This window comes from Eulemur rufifrons, chromosome 30 (genome assembly GCF_041146395.1).
Source record: "Eulemur rufifrons isolate Redbay chromosome 30, OSU_ERuf_1, whole genome shotgun sequence".
Taxonomy (NCBI): domain Eukaryota; kingdom Metazoa; phylum Chordata; class Mammalia; order Primates; family Lemuridae; genus Eulemur; species Eulemur rufifrons.
In genome coordinates, this window is record NC_091012.1 from 104,624,397 (window position 1) to 104,648,605 (window position 24,209).

The 24,209-nt window shown below is 41.1% G+C and overlaps 1 protein-coding gene across 2 annotated transcripts in view; it reads left to right on the forward strand.

Annotated features, from left to right (window-relative positions):
• SLC9A7 (solute carrier family 9 member A7) overlaps nt 1-24,209 on the forward strand; it is a 160,638-nt gene that overhangs the window by 92,766 nt on the left and 43,663 nt on the right. For both annotated transcript variants that reach the window (XM_069463140.1, XM_069463141.1), the window contains exons 4-7: nt 7,760-7,836; nt 13,556-13,668; nt 22,806-22,911; nt 23,249-23,390. In XM_069463140.1, the coding sequence (XP_069319241.1) occupies nt 7,760-7,836; nt 13,556-13,668; nt 22,806-22,911; nt 23,249-23,390 (438 nt within the window). The remainder of the gene's footprint in view (nt 1-7,759; nt 7,837-13,555; nt 13,669-22,805; nt 22,912-23,248; nt 23,391-24,209) is intronic.

The following is a 24,209-nucleotide window of genomic DNA, read 5'->3' on the forward strand; positions in this document are numbered from 1 at the left end:
GAAGTTTTTGCCAGTATTTCTTAAAACATGTGAATCTCTGTGTTAATTTACCTGCATAATTTTCTAGTTTTTTCCTTCTCCCAGATTGCTTATTACTGTATTCAGCACCCACTCACAGTCTATAGTTGACTCACCATCAGTGATTCATTTCTGTTTTAGAATCTGGAACTCTCTCTCATACATTGCCAGTGGGAATATAAAAGGGTACAGCCACTCTGAGAAACAAGTTGGCAGTTTCTTATAAAACTAAAGTTGAAATTGTCATACAACTCAGCAATTTTACTCCTGAGGATTTATACCAGAGAAATGAAAACTTATATTTGCACAAAAACCTATGCCTGATTGTTCATAACAACTTTATTTGTAATAGATAAAAACTGGAAAAAACCAAAATGTCCTATAATAGATGAATAGTTAAACAAACTGTGTGCAGCCGTATCATAGAATACTACACAGTAATAAAACAGGCCAGGCCAGGCACAGTGGCTCATGTTTCTAATCCTAGCACTCTGGGAGGCCGAGGTGGGAGGATTGCTTCAAGCCAGGAGTTCGAGAACAGCCTGAGCATGAGTGAGACTCCGTCTCTACTAAAAATAGAAAAAATTAGCCGGGCATGGTGGCACATGCCTGTAGTCCCAGCTACTAGGGCGGCTGAGGTAGGAGGATCACTGGAGCTTAGGAGTTTGAGGTTGCGGTGAGCTATGATGCCACTGCACTCTAGCTGGGGTGACAGAGTGAGACTCTGTCTCAAAAAAAAATGGAATAAAAAATAAAACAGTACAAACTATTGATGCACACAATAACCTGGATGAATCTCAAAGGCATTATTCTGAGAGAAAAAAACCCAATCTCTAAAAGTTGCATACTCTACAATTTCATTTACATAATGTTCTAGAAATGACAAAATTATAGGAATAGAGAACAAATTAGCGGTTGCCAGGGTTTGGGAGTGTGGGGTGGGGGTGACTATAAAGTGGCAGCATGAGGGACATCTTCGTGGTGATAGTACAGTTCTGTGTCTTGGTTGTGGCAGTGGTTATGCAAATCTACACATGTGATAAAATGACATGAAACTATGCACACACATTGTACCAGTGTTGGTTTCCTGGTGTTGATATTGTACCATATTTATGTAAGATACAGCCAGTGGGGGAAACTGGGTACATGGGATCTCTCTGTAGTATCTTTGCAACTTCTGTGAATCCGTAATTATCCTCAAATAAAAAGTTTTAAAGAGCCTAACTATCCTTATTATTGAGGGTCATTGTGCCAGACAGCAAGATTGGGCCTAAGCCCCTAGTTCTTTAAAGTACCAAATACTAGGCTGGGCACAGTGGCTCACACCTGTAGTCTCAGCACTTTGGGAGGCTGACATGGGAAGATTGCTTGCCAAGAGTTCAAGACCAGCCTGGGCAACATAGCAAAACCCTGTCTCTTAAAAAAAAAAAAGTTAGCCGGGCATGGTCGTGTGTGCTATAGTCCCAGCTACTCAGGAGGCTGAGGCAGGAGGATCGCTTGGGTCCAGGAGTTTGAGTTTGCAGTGAGTGATGATCATGCCACTGTATGCCAGCCTGGGTGACAGAGCAAGACCCTGTCTCAAAAAAAAATAATAATTAAAAAATACCAAATACCTTTACAAATGGTGTGGTGCTGTGGTGGCTTTCATTTGTATCAAAATTAGCCTCCCAAAAGGCCTCCCTCAGATAATAGCCACGGAGCCTGTTTCAGTTCTCTTTCTGGATGAGGACCAGAAGAAACCTGTTCAGCGAGTCTACAGAAGAGAGATCTTGCCTGACTAAATAAAACTCAACAATATCCTTAGGAACTAGAGAATCTTCCCAAATTGATAAACCCCAGCTAGATCAATTGAGAAAATAAGAGGAAAGAAATAAATTAACTATATCAGGAAGGAAAGAAGAGACATCAGTATAGACTCTTTTCAAAGGATAATAAAGGAATACTATGGACAATTTTATGCCAATAAATTTGACAAACCAGGTGATATAGACAAATTCCTCGAAAGATACAAATTATTGAAACTGACCTGAGAAGAGGTAGAAAACTTGAACAGACCTATGTTAATTAAAGAAATTGAGCTCATAATTAAAAATTTTCCCACAAATCCAGGTTGCTTCACTGGTGAATTATATCAAGCAATAGTACCAATCTTACACAATTTCTTTCAGGAAATATAGGAAGAAATACTTCCCAACTCATTTTATGAGAGAATACCTGCCCGTCAGGCTGGTTCTTCTGTCAAAGCCACTCTGCAGTTGTCAGAGGTTTCTAAATGATTGCCAACTAGCATAAACATAGTTATAGTTTATGAAGCATCTGCTATGTATTAGGAACTTTACATATATTCTTTATTTCTGTTTTTACATACATTCTTTCTAATCTTCACAGAAACTCTGTTAGAAATTGTTGGCAATTGGAGATTAGCTCACATCATTTCTCCCCCAGGTTTCCAACCCATTGATAAACAGACACAAGGAGTTAATTTGTGATTAAATGATTGGTTTATGATCCGAAGACCCTAGTAAACACATGTTGTAGTATGTATCTTAGCCCTTAGTAATGGGGCTTCTTACAATCTACAGCATAAATTGAAGACAGATGCATGTCCTTTAACTACCACATTGGTCACAATCACAGGTAGGGAGGCTGAAATGGAGAGATCCTAGAAATTGCTGCGCTTGCAAAGGCTGCCTCATTTGCTCACAGCATGGAGGCCAGAGGAGCAGGAACAGTTCCCCACATTGCACAAGAGGGTCAAGACTACAAGTCAGGGTCAAGCTGGTTTCCCCTTTCAGAGATCAAGTGACCCCTTCTTACTATATCACCTTCAGGGCAAAAGGGGAGCGAGGAGAGGAATGGAACATAAGTTCCCGCTCCACGATGGATGGTTGAGGAGCAGGAGGCTGTGTGTTTTAGCACACCAGCCCAACACACATTTTTGTGGAGAGTGTCTTGCATTTCACTGACAATGAAACCAAACTCAGAATGATTAATGATGTGTATGAGGTTATATAGATAGTGTGGGACTGAGTCAAGGTTAAGCCCTCTCTGTCTGACTCCAAATCCCAGGATCATTCCTTTGTGCTTCACTGCCTCTGGATTTAGGTTCTCTCTACCCAAAAAATCCTTTTCCTGACTAGTCTATAGGATTGCCAGTCATCTGGATCTGTACTGACACATAAGAGACAGGAAATGGTTATTTTGGGTATAAATAATGTTATTCTTTGCCTAAATGGAGAATTTGGGAACTATTATTCAAATCAAATGGTTGATGAGTAATTTGGTATTTTAAATAACTAATCTTAGTGAATAATCAAAATCATAGTTGCTTTAAAATGAAACCAAATCATAGATTGTGACAGCCACTCTGATGGTTGAAAAACACCTTAGTTTTTGCAGAGCCTTCCCTTTATAAGCCCCATTTTCTCAAAAGAAAAAGAACAGGCATTGCCAGTTCCCAATCAATTTAAGTTGTTTTTGAAATGCTAGTCTGAGTGGGGAAAAGCACAGTGTTTTTCCTTTGCTCTCACACCATAGCAATCAACACAGAAGACTTCTGTAACCAAATGTGTGGAGATCTCACCCCATCAACAAGCAAGCAATCAATTTTGCAGCAGACACCAGCTGAGTGTCCGCCAATTTAATTCTGACTTTATCTACTTGGAGATAGTGTCAGATCTCACAGGTTGAGGGCTCAGTCTCCAAGACTTCCCCTGCCCCACTTCAGACACCAGTCACAAGTCTGGGCCTCTGGGACTTCTGACCAGCTGGCTTTAAGTTGGGGTTCCCACAATCCCCTCTTTGGGTTTGATTAATTTACTAGAGCAGCTCACAGAACTCAAGGAAACACATTTACCAGTTTATTATAAAGGATATAACGAAGGATAGAGATGAAGAGATACATAGGGCAAGGTATGGGAGAAGGGACACAGCTTCCATGCCCTCCCTGGGGCGCCACCTCTAGGAACCTCCACACGTTCAGCTATCCAGAAGCTCCCCAAACCCTGTTTTTTTGGGCCTTTTATGGAGACTTCATTGGGTAAGGATGATTGGCAACCATGTAGAAATGTGATTGGACAAAACGGGTATGATCTAATACTAAGTGAGTAGGGAAACCCAGCCAGTCCTGTCTGTTTAGATTCTTCTTGGCCTCTCTATGTAGCATTCCCTCCTCCTGGGTATGGGGCAGGATCCCTTCTGAAATGGGGGTCTTATGGTCTACAATCAGACAAGGTAGGTCAGAGAATTTCTTTATGGAAAAGTGGGGAAAGATTAGAGTCCTGCCTTGGGGAGAAAAAGGAGCAGGTGCAAGGAGGGCAAGAAAAGGTCAGAGAGAGATATTCTACTTTCTGAAGCGTGCTTCTAAGGCCTAAAATACCCCAACATTATAACAAAAGACTGTAACAAAGGCTATGGAAGTTATGACCCATGAACCATGGATGAAAACCAGTATATATATTTCATAATATCACAGCTAGTCTTTCAGGTTATCAACTATTAGTTTAGTCTCTTTCCTTTTAAATAGTCCTTATAAAGGCATTAAATAGTTGGTTTTTAATATGGTTGCAATCTCTAATCAAACCTACTGTCAATGCAATGTGTAATAAACGTTTTACCATTTAACTGATGGTATGTAAACAGCATTCAGACCCTCTGACCTATGCACATATACTCATCATGCAGACATGGGCCCTTTTTTTCTGACTTGAAAAAGTTATCATTGGAATTAGCTTTGATTTTGTGCCACCAGTCATGGTTTGCTTAGAGGGCTTTGGCAGAGAAAGAGTTTGCCTACAGAAGCCTTCATTTTTGGCGAACTTCTCCACCAAACATACACACACACACACACACACACACACACACGAACATGTTAAAACTTGTCAGTGGGGAACGGCAGGGAATAGGGTTTTCCAAGGAGTAGGAGTGTAGGACTTAGCATGGTACAGCTAGGAATTGGGACGTCAGGTGGATTTTCACCAAAAGCAAACCCTTTCATCCTGGCCTGTCTTCAGCTCAGATTCTTGAAGGTTTTCCAGAGGCATGCCATCATATCCTTTTTTCTCTTCTTGTCATTTTATAATGAGAGGAAAAAGTAGGGGGAACTCTGAACCAGTCATGGCTGTATCATAGCCAAATAAGAATAGGATGAAAGGTCTAGGATTTCACTGAACACCTCCTGTCCTTTTTTGCCCAAAGGGAGGTGGTGGGAATTGAGAAACCAGGTGGCAGGGCAGCTTGCACAGTGAGAGCACAATGCTCTGGGGCCAGGAGACTCTTTCCTGTTCTGGGGCTGAGGTTTGGTGGATGTATAGCTTCAGGCAACTCATGCCATGCCTGTGAGCCTTAGATTTCTCTCATATAAGATGGTCCAAATAGCACCTTCCAGATGGAGTTGTTGTGAGAATTGGATAGGCTAATATATGTGAAGGTAATTTTTGAACTTCAAAGTATACATTTAAGTACTAGACATAATAGACAAATAAGTAGTATATCTCTTCAAGGTACAGTAAAACTTCAGTTTTACTGTAAAAGAGGTACAGTTTTGTCACCTCTTTCTGAATAATTGCTAGATCTTATTTTAGTATGAATTTATACCCATATAAATTTGTCCAGCATGGAACTACCTGTATTTCCTTTCTTCACATCCATCTCTATTGTCGCTTTTTCCCAGGCTTCAAAGATAGACTGAGAGATGAGTAAATGTGTGTGTGTGTGTGTGTGTGTGTGTGTGTGTGATTTTAAAATATATTATGAATGTGTTTTTGGTGGCAGATTTGCATTCATATTTTTTGCCTTGGCTAATATCATGAATATGAATTTAATATATATTCAAACTTACCATGGGGATGTCTACGCAAAAGAAAGCTGAGTGGCAAGGGAAAGCACATCTGGGATTGAAATGTATTCCTGGGCCGGGTGCAGTGGCTCACGCCTGTAATCCTAACACTCTGGGAGGCCGAGGTGGGAGGATTGCTTGAGGTCAGGAGTTTGAGACCAGCCTGAGTGAGAGCGAAACCCTGTCTCTACTAAAAAAATGGAAAGAAATTAGCCAGACAACTAAAAATATATAGCAAAAATTAGCTGGGCATGGTGGCACATGCCTGTAGTCCCAGCTACTTGGGAGGCTGAGGCAGGAGGATCGCTTGAGCCCAGGATTTTGAGGTTGCTGTGAGCTAGGCTGACGCCACGGCACTCTAGCCAGGGCAAAAGAGTGAGACTCTGTCTCCAAAAGAAAAAAGCAAAACAAAACAAAGAAATGTGTTCCTGGACCCTTCGCCCGAGTGTCATTGGTCTCATGCCTCATTCTTGATGCGCTCCTAGCACTCCCTGGTTTAAGCCCTTGCTTTTAAAGGGAAGTGGGTTCACAGTTGTTGATTTTTTTGAAATATAATTAATTTTTCTGAAAACATTGGTGGATAAATGCATTAACTTAAAAACAAAAAGACTGGCGACAACGATTTAAGAGGAAACATAATATGTTCATCATATGTACAAACAGTACCCTCATTTGGTGGCTGTCGGCATGGCAAGTCCTTGAAGGATTGTCTTCTGAGCATGTGGCTTAGGGACACTAGGCATTCCTGGACACCTTCACAGCCTCAGATAAGTGCAAACACTGGAGAAGGCTGAAGCCCCTCTGTCTGGGACACAGTCCAGAGGATGCCTGAAGTCCTTTGGTCACGCTTCATGGTGGCTGCCTGATCTAGGCTGGGGTCTTTTTCCTGTGCCCTGTCTTTCCCTGATGTTGCTCAGCTGGCATGCTAGGGCTCTCCTGCTTTCTAAAAAAATTCTAGATAAATTGTTTGATCAGGGTGTTTGGAGGGGGGAGTTTTTTGTTCAATAATTCTGATTGTTGTATGAGAATAGCTTATGCCTTGGGGAGGAAGAACTATGGCTCTGGATCCCAAGAATAGACAGAATTTTCCCCCATCAGAATATCCCACAGGCCTAATAACTTCTAAGAAGTAAACGCGTGTGTGTGGGCATGTGTGTGCATGTGCATGCGTGTGCATGTACATGTGTGTGTTTATATTTTTTAAGGTAATCAATAAATGTGCAGAAGCATTGAAAGGATTGCAATTTTATCACCTCTTTCTGAATAATTGCTAGATCTTATATTGCTATGAGTTTATACCCATATAACTTTGTCCATCATGGAACTGCCTGTTTTTCCTTTCTTCACGTCCATCTCTATTGTCCCTTTTCCCCAGCCTTCAAAGATTAATCCAGATGAATGTAAGGAGATGCTTCAGATCCCATGAGCAGATATTTAGGACTCTGTTTTCTGATATAAAATTAAGCAGAAAGCTCCTTAGATGGCACTTTCACATTTTGTTTGAAACTTGTATCTTTGATGATCTTCTAAGGTACCACTAGAACTAGAAGTGACATGCTGAATCACCAAGTAAAATGGTTTGGGTTAAATCTATAAAAATGATTGGTTTACTTATGTACATACAATGCCAAATGCACACACACACTTAATGTAATTTAATATAATTAGCCAGAGTAGTTTTGTCTGAAAATTTACTAAGCCCTTGCTTAATTGCTCAGTGATTGGCAGTACAGAAGATATTTTCAAACCATGATGCATTATTTAGGAGTAACTTCAGTTATTACTTGATGCAATGGAAGTGGTAAGTAGAGTTCCACTTTTTAGAGACTTTTAATGTGTTTCTTATGATCACTGTCAAAAATCACAATGTAATTCCTGGTTTGTTTGTTTGTTTGTTTTAATTAGAGACACTTTTTCAGAAATCTTGGATCTATTCTGGCCTACGCCTTCTTGGGGACTGCTGTTTCCTGCTTCATTATTGGGTAAGTGAATCTTTGTCATGTAACAAAATTTACACACTTCCCAAAGGGATGAGATCCATATAGGTCCACAGAGTCCAGTATTTTGATGTTTGCGATAATGGCAGTTAGAATCGGGAGCTACACTGTCTAGTATGGTAGCTATTAGCCACATGTGGCTATTTAAATTAAGATTAATTAAAATGAAATAAAATTACACCCAGTACCAAGATTGTGGTTTCTATTATCATTCTTTGATAAAAAGAACTAGAGGCCGGTGCGGTGGCTCACGCCTGTAATCCTAGCACTCTGGGAGGCTGAGGCGGGTGGATCGTTTGAGCTCAGGAGTTCGAGACCAGCCTGAGCAAGAGTGAGACCCCGTCTCTACTAAAAATAGAAAGATTCCATACAAAGTGTGTAATTATTTTCTCTACGTCTGTGAAGAATGATGTTGGTAATTTAATAGGGATTGCATTGAATCTGTAGATCACTTTGGGTAGTATAGACATTTTAACAATGTTGATTCTTCCGATCCACGAGCATGGTATATTTTTTCCATCTATTTGCAAGTTCTGCTATTTCTTTTCTCAGTGTTTCATAGTTTTCCTTATAGAGGTCCTTTACCTCTTTAGTTAGGTATATACCTAGATATTTTATTTTCTTTGTTGCTATTTTGAAGGGTATTGAGTCTTTAATTTGGTTTTCTGATTGACTGTTATTGGCATATATAAATGCCTCTGATTTGTGTATATTAATTTTGTAGCCTGAGACTTTGCTGTATTCGTTAATCAATTCCAGGAGTCTCATGGTTGAATCCTGGGGGTTTTCCAGATATAACATCATATCATCAGCAAAAAGTGAGAGTTTGATCTCTTCTTTCCCTATTTGGACTCCCTTGATTTTGCTCTCTTGCCCTATAGCTCTCGCAAGGACTTCCAATACTATGTTGAAAAGTAATGGGGACAGTGGGCAGCCCTGTCTGGTTCCAGTTCTAAGTGGGAGTGCTTTCAGTTTTTCCCCATTCAGTATGATGTTGGCTGTGGGTTTGCCATATATGGCTCGTATCATTTTTAGGTAGGTTCCATCTACGCCTATTTTGTTAAGCGTTTTTATCATAAAAGGGTGTTGAATTTTTTTTTTTTTTTTGAGACAGAGTCTCACTCTGTTGCCCAGGCTAGAGTGAGTGCCGTGGCGTCAGCCTAGCTCACAGCAACCTCAAACTCCTGGGCTCAAGCGATCCTCCTGTCTCAGCCTCCCGAGTAGCTGGGACTACAGGCATGCACCACCATGCCCGGCTAATTTTTTCTATATATATTTTTAGCTGTCCATATAATTTCTTTCTATTTTTAGTAGAGATGGGGTCTCGCTCTTGCTCAGGCTGGTCTCGAACTCCTGAGCTCAAACAATCTGCCCACCTCGGCCTCCCAGAGAGCTAGGATTACAGGCGTGAGCCACCGCGCCCGGCCAAGGGTGTTGAATTTTGTCAAATGCTTTTTCTGCATCTAATGAGAGTATCATATGGTTTTTGTTTTTGCTTCTATTTATGTGGTGAATTACATTTATACATTTATGTATGTTGAACCACCCCTGAATCTCTGGGATGAAGCCCACTTGGTCGTGGTGGATTATTTTTTTGATAAGTACTTAGACCCCGTATAGCAAAAGCAATTTTAAGCAACAAAAACAAAATGGGAGGTATTAATTTGCCAGACCTCAAACTATACTACAAGGCTGTGGTTCTTAAAACAGCCTGGTACTGGCACAAGTACAGGGACACAGACCAGTGGAACACAACAGAAAATCCAAATATAGAACCATCCTCATATAGTCACCTAATTTTTGACAAAGCAGGAAAGAATATACTCTGGGGACAAGAATCCCTATTCAATAAATAGTGCTGGGAGAATTGGTTAGCCACTTGTAGAAGACTGAAACAGGACCCACAGCTTTCACCTCTCACAAAAATCAAATCACGGTGGATCACAGACTTAAACCTTAGGCGTGATACAATCAGAATTCTAGAAGAAAATGTAGGAAAGACTCTTACAGACATTGGCCTAGGCAAAGAATTTATGAAGAAGACCCCCAAGGCAATCACAGCAGCAACAAAAATAAATGAATGGGACCTGATTAAATTAAAAAGCTTCTGCACAGCCAAAGAAACAATCACGAGAATAAACAGACCACCTACAGAATGGGAAAAAATTTTTGCTTACTGCACATCAGATAAAGGACTGATAACAAGAATCTATTTAGAACTCAGGAAAATCAGCAAGAAAAAATCAAACAACCCTATCAAAAAGTGGACAAATGACATGAATAGAAACTTCTCAAAAGAAGATATAAGAATGGCTAACAAACATATGAAAAAATACTCAACATCCCTAATCATCAGAGAAATGCAAATCAAAACCACAATGAGATATCACTTAACCCCAGTGAGAATGGCCTTTATCAAAAAAACCCAAAACAACACATGTTGGCGTGGGTGTGGAGAGACAGGAACACTCATACACTGCTGGTGGGACTGCAAACTAGTGCAACCCCTGTGGAAAGCATTATGGAGGTATCTTAAACAGATTCAAGTAGACCTGCCATTTGATCCAGCAATCCCATTATTGGGCATATACCCAAAGGAAAAAAGGTCATTCTGTAACAAAGACACATGTACCCGAATGTTTATAGCAGCCCAATTCACAATAGCAAAGATGTGGAAACAACCCAAATGCCCGTCAATACATGATTGGATTAGTAAGCTGTGGTATATGTATACCACGGAATATTACTCAGCTATAAGAAATAATGAAGATATGACATCTCTATGGTTCTCCTGGAGAGAGTTGGAACCCATTATATTAAGTGAAGTATCCCAAGAATGGAAAAACAAGCATCACATGTACTCACCAGAAAATTGGTTTCCCTGATCATCACCTAAATACACATCTAGGAACGACACCAATTGGATATCAGACTGAGGTGGGGGGTGGGGGAGGGGATGGGAGTATGCCTACACAATGAGTGCATTGCGCACCGTTTGGGGAATGGTAACACTTGAAGGTGCTGACTCGGGAAGGGGGTGGTGGGGAAGGGAGAGATATATACCTACATGATGGGTGCAACGCACACTATCTGGGGAACAGACACGCCTGGAGCTCTGACTTGGGGGGAAAGGTGGTACATGGGCAACGTATGTAACCTGCAATTCTGTATCCCCCATAACAATAAGATGAAATAAAAAAAAGGAAAAAAATAAAAAAATAAAATAAAAATAGAAAGAAATTATCTGGACAGCTAAAAATATATAGAAAAAATTAGCTGGGCATGGTGGTGCATGCCTGTAGTCCCAGCTACTCGGGAGGCTGAGGCAGGAGGATTGCTTGAGCCCAGGAGTTTGAGGTTGCTGTGAGCTAGGCTGACGCCATGGCACTCTAGCTAGGGCAACAGAATGAGACTCTGTCTCAAAAAAAAAAAAGAACTAGAACTCCTTTCAGAAATGGTTAATTCTAGGGCTGAGGCAAGGAATATACAAGATGAAAATGGAGCATCTTGCGATGCCAGAAAGTAAGGGAGTGCTCAAAAGACAGACAGACAAAAGAATGTGGGGTATGTCACAGGGACATAGGGGCCAACCTGAAAGCCCCTGTAATGACCAAAGCCCCCCTAATTGCTGAAGAACAGCAAAATAAATAATATGGTATTAGATTATCACCCAAAGTATAAAATATCCTAGAGTCTATACAGATATAAATAAATGATTGGAGAAATAAATAAATGGGGGGAAAAGACAGATTTCCTGTGCTTAAGAATTCCAAATACTTTATGTACATGCATCTCCCTTAAGTAGGTGGAGCTTAGTACCTCCTCCTACCCTCACCCCCACTCTGAGTGTGGGCTGTGCATCGTGACTTCCTTCCAAAGAGTACAGCACAGAAAGGAAGAAAAAAAGAGTAGCTTTACAGTGAAGAAACCTGGCACACACTACGTCAGCCAGGTGATCAAGGTCAACACCAACAGTGGTAAGTCATGTTGATAGTATGCACCCTTGATATTTGTGATGAGAAGGGTACTTTATCTCTCTGGTATTCTACCCAAAAACATGTTACCTCAGTCTAACTATGAGAAAAAATCAGACAAGTCCAAGCTGAGGCACATTCTACAAAGTATCTGACCAGTACTCCTCAACTATGCCAAGGTCATCAAAAATGATCAAAGTCTAAGAAACTGTCACAGCCAAGAAGAGACTAAAGAGATTTGAGGACGAAATGTCATGTGGCATCCTGGATGGGACCCTGGAGCAGAAAAAGTATTAAGTAAAAACTAAGAAAATCTGAATAAAGTAAGGATTTTCATTAATTTTTTAAACATTAGCTGGAAACCTAGAGATAAAAGCAGGGGACTTTTATGCATCAAACAAGGAGGGGCTTGGACTTGGTCCTTTAGGAGATCATAGAATAGTGACAGGTTACGTAACTGGCATTGGTGATGATGGGTGGCAAAATGGGGAAAAGGCTGCCAGAGAGAGAAGTCTATTGCCCAGGTCTAAAGACTGTGGTGGAAGGAAATGGAGAGGAAGGTCTAGTTCCATGAAATGTTTAGAAGGTAGATGAGAAGCTTTTGATAAGCAGGAAAGGGCAAATCAAATGTGTATCACACAGTTGCTGTGAACTGAAATTGAACTTGTTAAGTGTCTAGAACAGTGTCTGGCACACATTAGGTAAGCGTTAAGTCATAGCTATTTCTTCTCAAAAGGATTCCATTCTGCAAATAGTTCTTTTGCTCTTAGCTTAGCCAACCCACTATTCTAGGCATTCAAGACACAAAAGTGGGCAATGACATGGTCCTTGATTGCCATCAAGGATCTCATTATTAGAGGGTTGGCTGTAGGTACAATGAGTCAAGTCTGTGGTTATTTTTATTCTAACCCCAGAGCTGCTGCTATCACTGCTGCCACCACACACACATGTGCACACATATACATCCCCACCCATGAAACACGTACTAGGCCTTTTAACACGCCTCGCTCCTCCCAATTTGTAAGCTCTCCTATAGGAAATGTGCTCCAGCCAAGCTGAAAAATTTAACTTGGTGGACCCTCTTGGACCATGCCATGCTCTACATGGCATAAGGAGGGCCGCTGCCGGCCTGCCTAGCCCATGCAAAGAGTGAGAGGCCAGACAGGTCGATGGAGATGCTGATCTAATAGGGCATTTACAGAAGTTTGTCTCTTTTCCCTTCTTTGAAATAATCCTTGGCAGAGAAGGAGGTAATAAGTTGATACCTTGGATCTTTGTGACCAACCTTTTTTTTTTTCCCTCTCCAAGCTTCATCCAGTCTACCCATTTCTGTAACTTTAAATGATTTATCTTAGAATCCTGTGACGTTTGTAGCAATTTATTACAGATTGTGCCAGGTTCTATTGCTTCTTTTCCCCTCTATTACCCAGTTGCTTAAGATGCCTTAACTTTGTTGCTAGCTGAAGACCATAGTTGCTACAGTTGTTAGCACAACTTTTAAAAATGAAATGTTCAGATGCTTCAGCAAGATGACATTAACCACAAACCATTACTTAGTGCCAAAGTTGTATTTGCCCATGTTCCTGGCTAAGTGTCCAACCATAGCAGCTGCCTGTTATTTCCATAAGTTTCCCTGTAAGTACAGTATTCTAGTACCACTCTGCTTGCATGTTTGCTAGGTTACTCACTTTTTTTTTCCTCCTGACATAGTTTACCTTACCTTCTTACAGAAATCTCATGTACGGTGTGGTGAAGCTCATGAAGATTGTGGGACAGCTCTCAGATAAATTTTACTACACAGATTGTCTCTTTTTTGGAGCAATCATCTCTGCCACCGACCCAGGTATTTGCATACTTGGCTTTATCATTATGATATTCCATTATTTAAATCTTAAAAAGTTCAGAGCAATTGTTGATTTTTGTTGCAGTAGGGAGACAGTATTAACATGGAATGGTAGAAGAAGTGACCAGTAGGTGGGTCTAACATGCTTAGATGGCTTTTCTAAGAAGGACATGCATTTCCTTTTTTTTGTTATTATTTTATTATGGTAAAAATGCATGGGATAAAATTTACTATCTCAACCATTTCTAGGTGTTTAGTACTGTTATTTATATTCACATTGCTGTGCGACCAATCCTCAGAACTTTTTTATCTTGCAAAACTGAAACTCTGTACCCATTAAACAGCAACTCCCCAGTTGCACCTCCCCCTCGACCCTGGCAGCCACCAGTCTACTTTCTGTCTCTATGATCATAACCACTGTGGATCCCCCATATAAGTGGAATCATATAGTATTTGTCCTTTTGTGACTGTTGTATTTCATTTAGCATAATGTCCAAAAGGTGCATCCAACTTGTAGCATTTGTTATAATTCCCTTCCTTTTAAGGCTGAATAATACTCCATTGTATGTGTATACCACATTTTGTTTATTCATTCATCTGTCAGTGGGCACTTGGATTGCTTCCACCTGTATTTCCCATTTGCATTTCATTTTAGAATGTCTAATATGGTCACAATTTTTATACTTAGACTGCTTTCTTTCTCAATGTGCTTTTGCCGGCTTTTACGAAACATGTCATTTGGTTTAAATAATACCTTTTCTTAGTGGAAATACTTATAGGTACCTATAGTGAATGTAATTTAATTTATAAACTCCTTTTGTGCAATGTTCCCACATGAAAGCATACTGTGACATGGTTTTCTATTCATAAATCTCTTGCCTTATACTTTTCAAGTGTTAGTCGAACCAATTCTTACAAGTGAGTTATTACATACCACTCCACCCTCACAGCTCAAAAACAAACAAAAAAACAAACAAAAAAAGCTCTCCTCTCTAAATTAGAACCTATAATTAAATCTGTTTGCATAAAGTAGTTATAGCTATTCCTTTCTCTAATGTCAACTATCGAGAGTACATCTTAGGGAAAAAAGTTATGGAGGATGAGCTGGTCCTCATGGAAAGGTCTTCACAATGTTGATGATGCCCTCTAACATTCTGAACAGTAGTAACCTTAAAGATACTAAGATTCCCAACTTAACCATGCCCCTCGGGGTCCTCTCGATCAATGCGATCCCATGGATCATTCTGCGAAGATAGAAATGTTCTATAATCTGCCCAGTCCATTGTGTTAGCCAGTAGCAACATGTGGCTATTGAGCAGTTGAAATGTGGTATAGTGCAACTGAGGAACTGAATTTTAAATTTTATTTGATGTTAAATAATTTAAATTTAAATACCCACATGTGGCTAGTGGCTACCACATTGGACAGCATAGTTCTAGACAATTGTGTGATTCTAAAGAATCTCAATGTTCAAAAAACGTTGACCTCTCTTACCCCCATATTTTATTACAAACACCCTAAGTAAATTAGTATCAAAGACTTGGCTGGTTGAGGTACCCTTGTTTGTGAAAAGAAGGTGGGATGTGGAGTCACAGGCCCGGGGTTGAGTTCTAGCCCTGCCAGTCACTGATTGAGTGGCTTGGACACACTTTATCCTCTCCCATCAGTTTCCTAATCAATAAAGTAGGAATAATGGTACCGATTTCCTAGGGCTATTATGAAGACTAAATGAAATAACACATGTAAAGCATAGAGCATAGCACCTGAAAATTATGTTGGTCTCAGCTCAGGCAGAGATTTCTTAATTTGATTCATGTTTTTTTAAAAATAAAGTAACAGATCGTCACTTAACCCAAGAATGTTTCCAAAGAGCACTCTGAAAAGCAGCTTTATTATTTTAGTACTATGCTGTCTGTAACTGTCTCTAGATTGTGTCTACTGAGAAATAGATTCTTCATAAGTCTGAGAAAGTTTAGTTTGTATGAAATATATTACTAACTATACTCATCTATAACTTTCTTACTGTTTTCTTTCTAGTACCACCACCAAGTAAAGGGAGGTTAGTATAACATAAAGATTGCTGATATTGGCCAGATATGGTGGCTCACCTATAATCCCAGTACTATAGGAGGCCGAGGCATGAGGATCGCTGGAGGCCAGGAGTTCAAGACCAGCGTGGGCAACATAGCAAGACCCTATCTCTATAAATTTTTTTTTTAAATTAGCCAGTCCTGGTGGTGCACACCTGTAGTCCCAGCTACTCGGGAGGCTGAGGCAGGAGGATTGCTTGAACTTGGGAGTTTGAGGCTACAGTGAATTATGATTATGTTACTGCACTCCAGCCCTGGTGATAGAGTGAGACCCTGTCTCTAAAAAATAATATAAAAAAAACGATTACCAATATTGTTTTCTGAGCTATTATTGTTGCTTCATTTAATTGGATACAAAGGCTTACTTTTCCAGATTACCTTTGTAATTGTTTACTTGCCTTTAATGTGTCTATGCTATGGTAGAAAATAATGGAAGACATTACCACACTGCACCATTTTTATTTGCCCTGTGAAGACTGGCACAGTAAAGGTTTTATATAAATGAAAGTTCTAGAAAATTCACAGTTTAAACTTGTTAAATATCAGGACATTAACTTTAACTGCTTTTTTAATGGAAATCTTCCTGAAATGGAGAATGTTTTTGTAAATTAGAAGTACTTTACCAGGCTCCTAAAAATCTGTTGTTTGAAAACTTGGGTCCTAAAAGAGAAACTTAAGTGCAGAGTTAGAAGGTATCACAAGACCAGATTGACTTCTAGTGCCTGGTGCATCAAACAAAAATGCTGGTATTGGGATACGGAATGGTATGCACTGATATAAAAGAATATGTGGTCCGTATTTCTGATACCTGTTCTCGGCTCAAGACATCAATCTTTGGTTTTCTGGTTGAAGGTGACACAGTATGTGTGGGGTGATGTGGGCTGCTCTGCCACAGGGATCCCTCTCCATTCTGTGGTGTGTCATGGGTGCCATGTACCATCTTTGTGGGCTGTTGATTTAGATGGATCCACAATTAAGGAAAGAAAACTTAAGTATCCACCCCATATTGCCTTCCTAAGCAGCGACCCAAGAACATAAGTGCTATTCCTTCCTGTGAACCATTATGAAGTGATTTACCCCAATTTTAATTCTCTTACTTTTATACGTCTCTAATCAGTCAGGTTTCAAAAATCTGGGATCTGTATTGTCTAAGATTAATCCTCTAGTTGCATCACCCAGGTTGGTCAATGTTTTTTGTTTTTGTTTTTTTGAGACAGGATCTCACTCTGTAGAGTCCAGGCTGGAGAACAGTGGCACTATCATAGCTCATTGTAGCCTGGAACATCTGGGGTCTAGCAGACTTCCTGCCTCAGTCTCCCAAGTAGCTGGGACTGCAGGTTCACGTCACCATGCCTGGCTAATTAAAAAAAAATTTTTTTTTGTAGAGTTGGGGTCTTGCTGTGTTGCCCAGGCTGGTCTTGAACTCCTGAGCTCAAGCCATCCTCCCACCTCAGCCTCCCAAACAGCTGGGATTACAGGCATGAGCCACTGCACCCAATCATGGACTGGTCAATCTTTTGCTCATACTTTGAGACTTGGTTCAAATATGCCACCTCCCCGATCATTCTTCCTAGACTCTTTCATTATCTGCTCCCTCAGCTCTTTAAGTCTGTTGTATATATAACAACATGTTCTGCTGTCACATGGAAGTAAAAGTCAACGGAAATCAAGCAGGTGGGACAGGGAGAGGAGGGGATGGGTAAATTCACACCTGACGGGTACAGTGCACACATTCTGGGTGAAGGGCACACCTATAACTCTGACTCAGACTGTACAAAAGCAAATTATGTAACCAAAACATGTGTACCCTGTAATATTCTGAAATAAAAAAAGAAAAGCAATACACGCTGCTTTGTACTAAGTGCTGACAAGTGCCAAGTGCTCTTTAGTACACAGATGACGTGTTCAATAAAAGTTAGTTGAAGGAACAAGTTCAGGTTCTTGATTTTTCCTTCCTCCTATTATTGCTATCCTTTGATTTTTCCCACTGTGTGCACCAGTGGCCTTCAGTCAGTTAATTGTGATTTCTCAGTCTGCATCCAGTTGGAAACAGCTGTTGTGACCCTGTTCTCTCTGATTTCAAGGGTCCTGCTGTGTGTAGGTCAGGGGTGCAGTCTGTCTAATCTCCCCCTTTAGAAGCCATGTACCCAGTCCCAGTCTGTCATCCCTCCTCGTGGTCAGGCACAGACTTGCTCAGGAGGGGCCTGGCAGAGTTCCTCACGTTTTATAAGGTATCGGGCAGAGAGAATGAGAAGTTGAAATTCAGACCAGAGCTATGTGTTTGTTGTTATTAGTGTTATTTATGCTTTTATTGTCATGAATGAATGGTTAACTATGTATCACTTTCGCCATTGGTAAACACTTTCAGGAAGACCCTGTTTAAAAGTCAGAAGGGCTTTGGGAAGTCACGTAGCCCAGACCTTCACTTTACTAAATCCTTAGACTTTGCTGTGTGCTGAGCTCCCCTAGCCAGCTGGTGGCTGTGTTGGATGTCTTCCGCTTGCCCTGCAGACTGACTCACCACTCTGCTCCACCCTCCTCTCAGCCCCAGGAGGCTGACTTGTAAGGAATATGCCAGAGGTTCCTTTGCCTTCTGGTTTCCCATTGGATTTGTCCACAGGAGAGCACCGGTGGGAGACGGGGGAGGACAGAGCTGCTGGGGCCCAGCGGGAGTCTTCAGGGCTAGCAATGGTACACAAGCACCCCGATTCCAGCCTCAAGTACTGCCTTCTCCCTTGTGGTTTCCCTTTCCTCTGCCCACACTTTTATAAATAACCTCTCCGTTAAACTCTTCCTCAAATTGCTCAATTTGAGGGTGCTGTGTGTTTCCTGCCAGGACCCCTACTGATAAGGTCCTAGACCCAGGGCTCCTGGACTGCCAAGCCTGGGCTCTGTTCATCAGGATCAGCCTCTGTCAGTCTTGAGTCCCCGAGTCCCTGAGGTACTGTGATGTGAACAGAGGCTTTCTGTGCTAAGCCATGGCAGACACATTATATGAGTGAGGAATAAAACTTCTCTTGTGCCCAACTACTGGGATTTGGGGAATTTCAATACTGTAGCATAAAGCAGCCCATCATACAAGCGTAGTCTGTTTTCTCACCTCTAAATTGGGGAAAATGATAATACCACCCACCTTATAGAGGTTTATGAGAATTAAATGAGATTGCGAAATGCTTAGCGTAGTGCCTGCTTCAAGGTAAGACCTCAATAATTGTTGTTATTATCATTGTTAATTTTTCTTCAACATTGAGTTAAAAACAAAATAATTTTTGTCATACCATGGTAAACTTCTAGAGTAAAAGTTTTATGTAAGGAGCCACAAGTACTGTTTGTGTAGTAAATAATCCAGAAAATAACCTTTTTAAGCCCAATTCTAATTTTAATAAAATTAAAAAACCCTAATTTTAAGCCTAAAGATCTTTCCTGTTGTGTAACCTACTAATCTGTATTTAAGGGTGAAGGAAAGAGGTTAACTTTGCATCTTGTGTTAACATCTGTATTGTAAAGATGACATGTCCTTTAAGAACTACAGCCGATGGGCCTGTACCCTATTGATGTCCGGTTAGTGTCTGAATGCATAAAGTAATGATTTTAGCCCCTTGGTTTATAATAACCTGGAGCAGCCTCATCATATAGGAGACAGTTTTCAAATCCAAATTATATTTTGCTTACCCTCAATGAATGAATTAAACTTTTGAAATGGAAGGCATGATGGAGGCAGTGTCATTCTGAAAACTCCCTTAGTCTTTAACAAAATTAGAGAAAGGAGGATAGCACAAGAAAGAACAGAGACAAAACTAGCTGACCTGCTGGGCATTGTGCTGAGCACCTGTAATCCCAGCTACTCAGGAGGCTGAGGCGGAAGAATTGCTTGAGGCCAGGAGTTCAAGGCCAGCCTAGGCAACAAACATAGTGAGACCCAGTCTCTAAAAAACAAAAGAAGGAAAACTAGCTGACAGAGCATCCCATCACCCAGCAGCAGCCGGGAGACTTGGGTACAGCAATAGCAGCTGTGCAGGGGAAAGGGGACTGCTGACCATTTTGACCATCGGGGAACCCAGAAATTTTCCACAACTATTTATACTCAAAAGGAGGGTTTCCCACTGGCAGTAAAGAACTTTGTGGGCATATCTGATAGCATTTTAAACTGAGAGATGGCTTTACAGACTCCAATTTGTGGATGAGTGCAAGGACACTGGAGGAGGTTAGAGGCTGTGGGAATGACCTGAGTCCTCAGGGCTCTCAGAGATACCCAGTGTGGATCTCTCTAGAAGGACAGAGTCACTCCCTAAAGACGAACTGCTAGGACTACAAGCCCTAATTGACGGGTATGAAAGGAAGAAAGCTCAGCTACTAAAGGAGGAGAGGGCTAGAGGCAGTGGATCTCAGAAAGTGTTGGGGAGGTGGCTACACCCAGAGGCCGTATTTTTAATAGTTCAATGTAAAACCAGAAGAGGGAGCCCTGGAGCCATGAAATGAGAACAACTCTTGTCGGCCCACTTCTGCCCCTAACCACTTCACTTAACTGACAGAAAAGAATTGAGGTTGAACTTCGTGCAAACATATTGTGAGAAAAAAAATGAGGATAACACCTCTGAATAGCAAAGCTACAGTTAATGAAGTCACACCAGAAAAACAGGGCCCCTAAAAGGTAAAACTTTATTAATATTCCAAAAGCAGCCAAATGAAATTAAGAAAATGATAGATGTTATTAAGTACATGCATTAGGATTGGAAAATTCAGAAATGAGAGAACTAAACAATAGGGCATTATGAGAAGAGAGCCGACAGAAAGGAATGGAGGAGGAACTGATAGAGTAAAAGAGATATTAAAAAGTACATTTTAAAAAGATGGGCAAGGCTGGGACTGGTGGCTCACTCCTGTAATCCCAGCAGTTTGGGAGGCTGAGGTGGGAGGATCACTTGAGGCCAGGAATTCAAGCCACGCCTGGGCAACATGGCAAAACCCTGTCTCTATAAAAAGTAGAAAAATTATCTGGGCACAGTCGGTGGCACGTATCTGTAGTCCCAGCTACTCAGGAGGCTGAGGCAGAAATATCGCTTGAACCCAGGAGTTCAAGGCTGCAGTGAGCTGTGATCACACCACTGCACCCCAGCCTGGGTGCTACATGACAGAGTGAGACCCTGTCTTCAAAAAAATTAAAAAAGGACAAAGCCAAACAATAGTGTCAGAGAGTATGCATTTGGATGATCAAAATGTTATATAAAGAAAGGTAAGAAAATGATTACTTAATTCAGGTTAATATTTCATTTTGAGTGAAGGAAGGTGTTTGAGATTGTGATGGGTCACATTGGGGGAACTTGCAAAGTTCCATTTCTTGATCTGGGTGGTGGTTACAAGACTGGTTGGCTTATAAATAACTCACTAAACATTTGTTTGGCCTGGTTTTCAAATTGTATCAGTCAGTAATCCGTTTGGCTGCAAAGAACAGAAAAACTTGGTTAATTCCAGCTAAACAAATAGATGTTTCTCTTGGGTACTAGTCCCAGGCTGGTGCCACAGGTCCCACTACAATCAGGCATCCAGGCACTCGGTCTTTCTACCGCACTGCCCTTGGGTTTCAGTCACACGTCAGTTGCCCCATGGAAGCAAGATGACCGTGTGAGTGTCTGGCCTCTCTGCCCTCTTCCAAACAGGAAGAGGTGGTGCTCTCTGCAGAGGAAGCAGGGAAAGTGAGTTATTAGCTTTTGCAGTTCTTATGGTAGAAACCATCAAGGGGGAAGATAGTTGGGTGTGAGTGTCGAGAGAGAATACTGCTGCATGTGTATGTCTCGAGCAGTGGTTCTTAACCAGGGGTGGTTTTGCCCCCCAGGGAACATTTGGCAATGTCTAGAGACATTTTTGGTTGTCACAGTTGAGCCCTCTCAACTATTGGCATCTGCTACTGGCATCTGGTCGGTAGAGGCCAGGGTTGCTGCTAAACATCCTACGATGCACAGGACAGCCCTGTATAACAAAGAGATTATCTGATCTGAAATGGCAATAGACCCAAGGCTGAAAAACCCTGCTCTAGAGCAGTGGTTATCAAAGTATGGTCTGGGGGCCCTTGGAGGTCCCCAAAACCTTTTCAAGGGGTCCATCAGGTCAAAACTGATTTAATAATAGCAGTAATATATTGTCTTTTTTTTACTTATCTTCTCACAAGTGTACAGTAGAGTTTTGTAGAGGCTGCATAACGTGTGTATTGACTATCTGTTGCTGAAATATAGAAACAGATATGGGAACCATCTGTCTTCCATTAGTCCAGACATTTAAAGAAGATTTACAGAAATGTAAAGCAATGGCTCTCTTTTCACTCATTTTTTTGAAAAATATGATTTTTTCCATTAAAATATGTCATGTTAACATATGATGGGTTATTAATTTTAAATGAATAAATATTTTTTTTTCTGTTTTATTCAATATAGTAAATATCAGTATCTATAGCCCACAAAACTTAAGGCTCTTTGGGGGCCTCAGTAATTTTTAAGAATGTGAAGGGGTGCTGAGGCCAAAAGTTTGAGAACCGCTGATGTGGAGAATAGCTGATTTTTAAATGCCGAAGAAATGTGAAAACTAGAAGTGTTATTTTGTATAGCCTGTCATAAATGAAGACTTTCGTAATTTCAAAGACCTTTATTAAAATCTTCTCTGTGCCCTGACGATGCTGGGTTCTGGGAGCACAGTGGTCGATAAAACAGCGTTTCTGCCTTCAAGGAGATTTCAACCCTCCAGTGAAGCCAAAGGACATCGATTGTGATTACTTTTTTAAGTTCTGTACCACGTGTTTTCAAAGTGTGGTGGGATCACAGTGGGAAGCATAGTGTTTTGGCGCAGTGTCCTAGACTAAAGCATCATGTCAAACCTCATTCAGATTAGGAAGATTGCTGTTTTCATTTCCGCTGTAGATAGTCCATCTTTGACCCCCTTGCTATCTCCCAAACCACCTGGTCCCGCCTAAGATAGAAATTGTCTCTATTATTCTGTAATCAGTGGTTTAAGATCAGAAACCAAAACTAATTTCTGTGCCTTTGGCCCACTTTTTAGTGACCGTGCTGGCAATATTTAATGAATTGCATGCAGATGTGGATCTTTACGCACTTCTGTTTGGAGAGAGTGTCCTAAATGATGCTGTTGCCATCGTACTGTCCTCGTAAGTAGCAGTGTTTCTGCTGAGGAAGAGAGACCCTGGTTTCCTGCATGCTTTAGGCTAAATTCACAGGCCCACTTTAAAAGTGTTAAATATTGAATTGTGCAGTTTTCTAAATGACATCTGTCAGCTTTGTTGACAAAGTTGTGTTGTTCTGTCCGCTCAGCAGCAATCAGAATGCTGATGCCAGCACAACATGGTGGCTACAGATTAAATTAAATGAATTTACCCTGGGCAGTGCTTGGCAGAATACAGATGCCTATGTTTGTCGATATTTTCAGGTATCATGGTATAAAACCAGCACAGGCTTTTTAAACTCTGTTTTCTTTTTAAACTCTAGGTCTATTGTTGCCTACCAGCCAGCGGGACTGAACACTCACGCCTTTGATGCTGCTGCCTTTTTTAAGTCAGTTGGAATTTTTCTAGGCATATTTAGTGGCTCTTTTACCATGGGAGCTGTGACTGGTGTTGTGACCGCTCTAATATCCTTTTTGTAGTTTCTGCCTCTGCGTGGGTATGCATGTGTGGCATTACACTTTCAAAAAGAAACTTCTTACTTCTTCCTTTCAGATCAGAATCTTAAATTAATTGTTCCACTGAGGTGTATTAACTCCCTAAATGTGTCCCTCTGGGGAAGCTCGAGGGTTGGGTCCCTGGCTAAGAGTCTGAGAAAGTGTTTGGGAGTGCAACCCGAGACTTCCCTCTGTCTTCACCTTTGCTCTGTCTCTCCCTTTCTTATGAACCAGTTGGAGCATCAGTTTTAGGGGGCTGAAAAGATTCGAGGAGCCAGGAGAAGGCTGAGAAATCAGGGACCACTGGAGTGCGTTAGCCCCAGCTAGCTGCTGCTGTCTGCTGCACAGGGCCGAACAGTGTTACATGGCCATAGCTAGCTGGGGGCCAGCAGTGGGAATTACTGCACAGTGGCCTTCTGTAAGTGAGGGATGTCACAGTGTTTAAACAAACAAACAAACAAACAAACAGAAAAGCAAAGTGTGGAAAGAGCAGGTAGCCTCTCCACAGCTGTGCTGAATCCTTCCTCATGTCCTCTTTGGTGGGCGTTACAAATGTTAATTTGAGCCACATCCTTTCATCATGTAATCAATAAAAAAATGAACAAAAATTATTATAAAAATTATTAATGAGATTTTGTACATTCGGTTTTTGTGCCAAGTCTTTGAAATATGGTGTGTGTTTTGCTCTTACAGCACATGTCAGTTCAGACTAGCCACGTTTTAAGTGTTGAGTAGCCACATGTGGCCAGTGGCTGCCGTGTGAGCACAGATTTAGATTGCGTTCTTCAC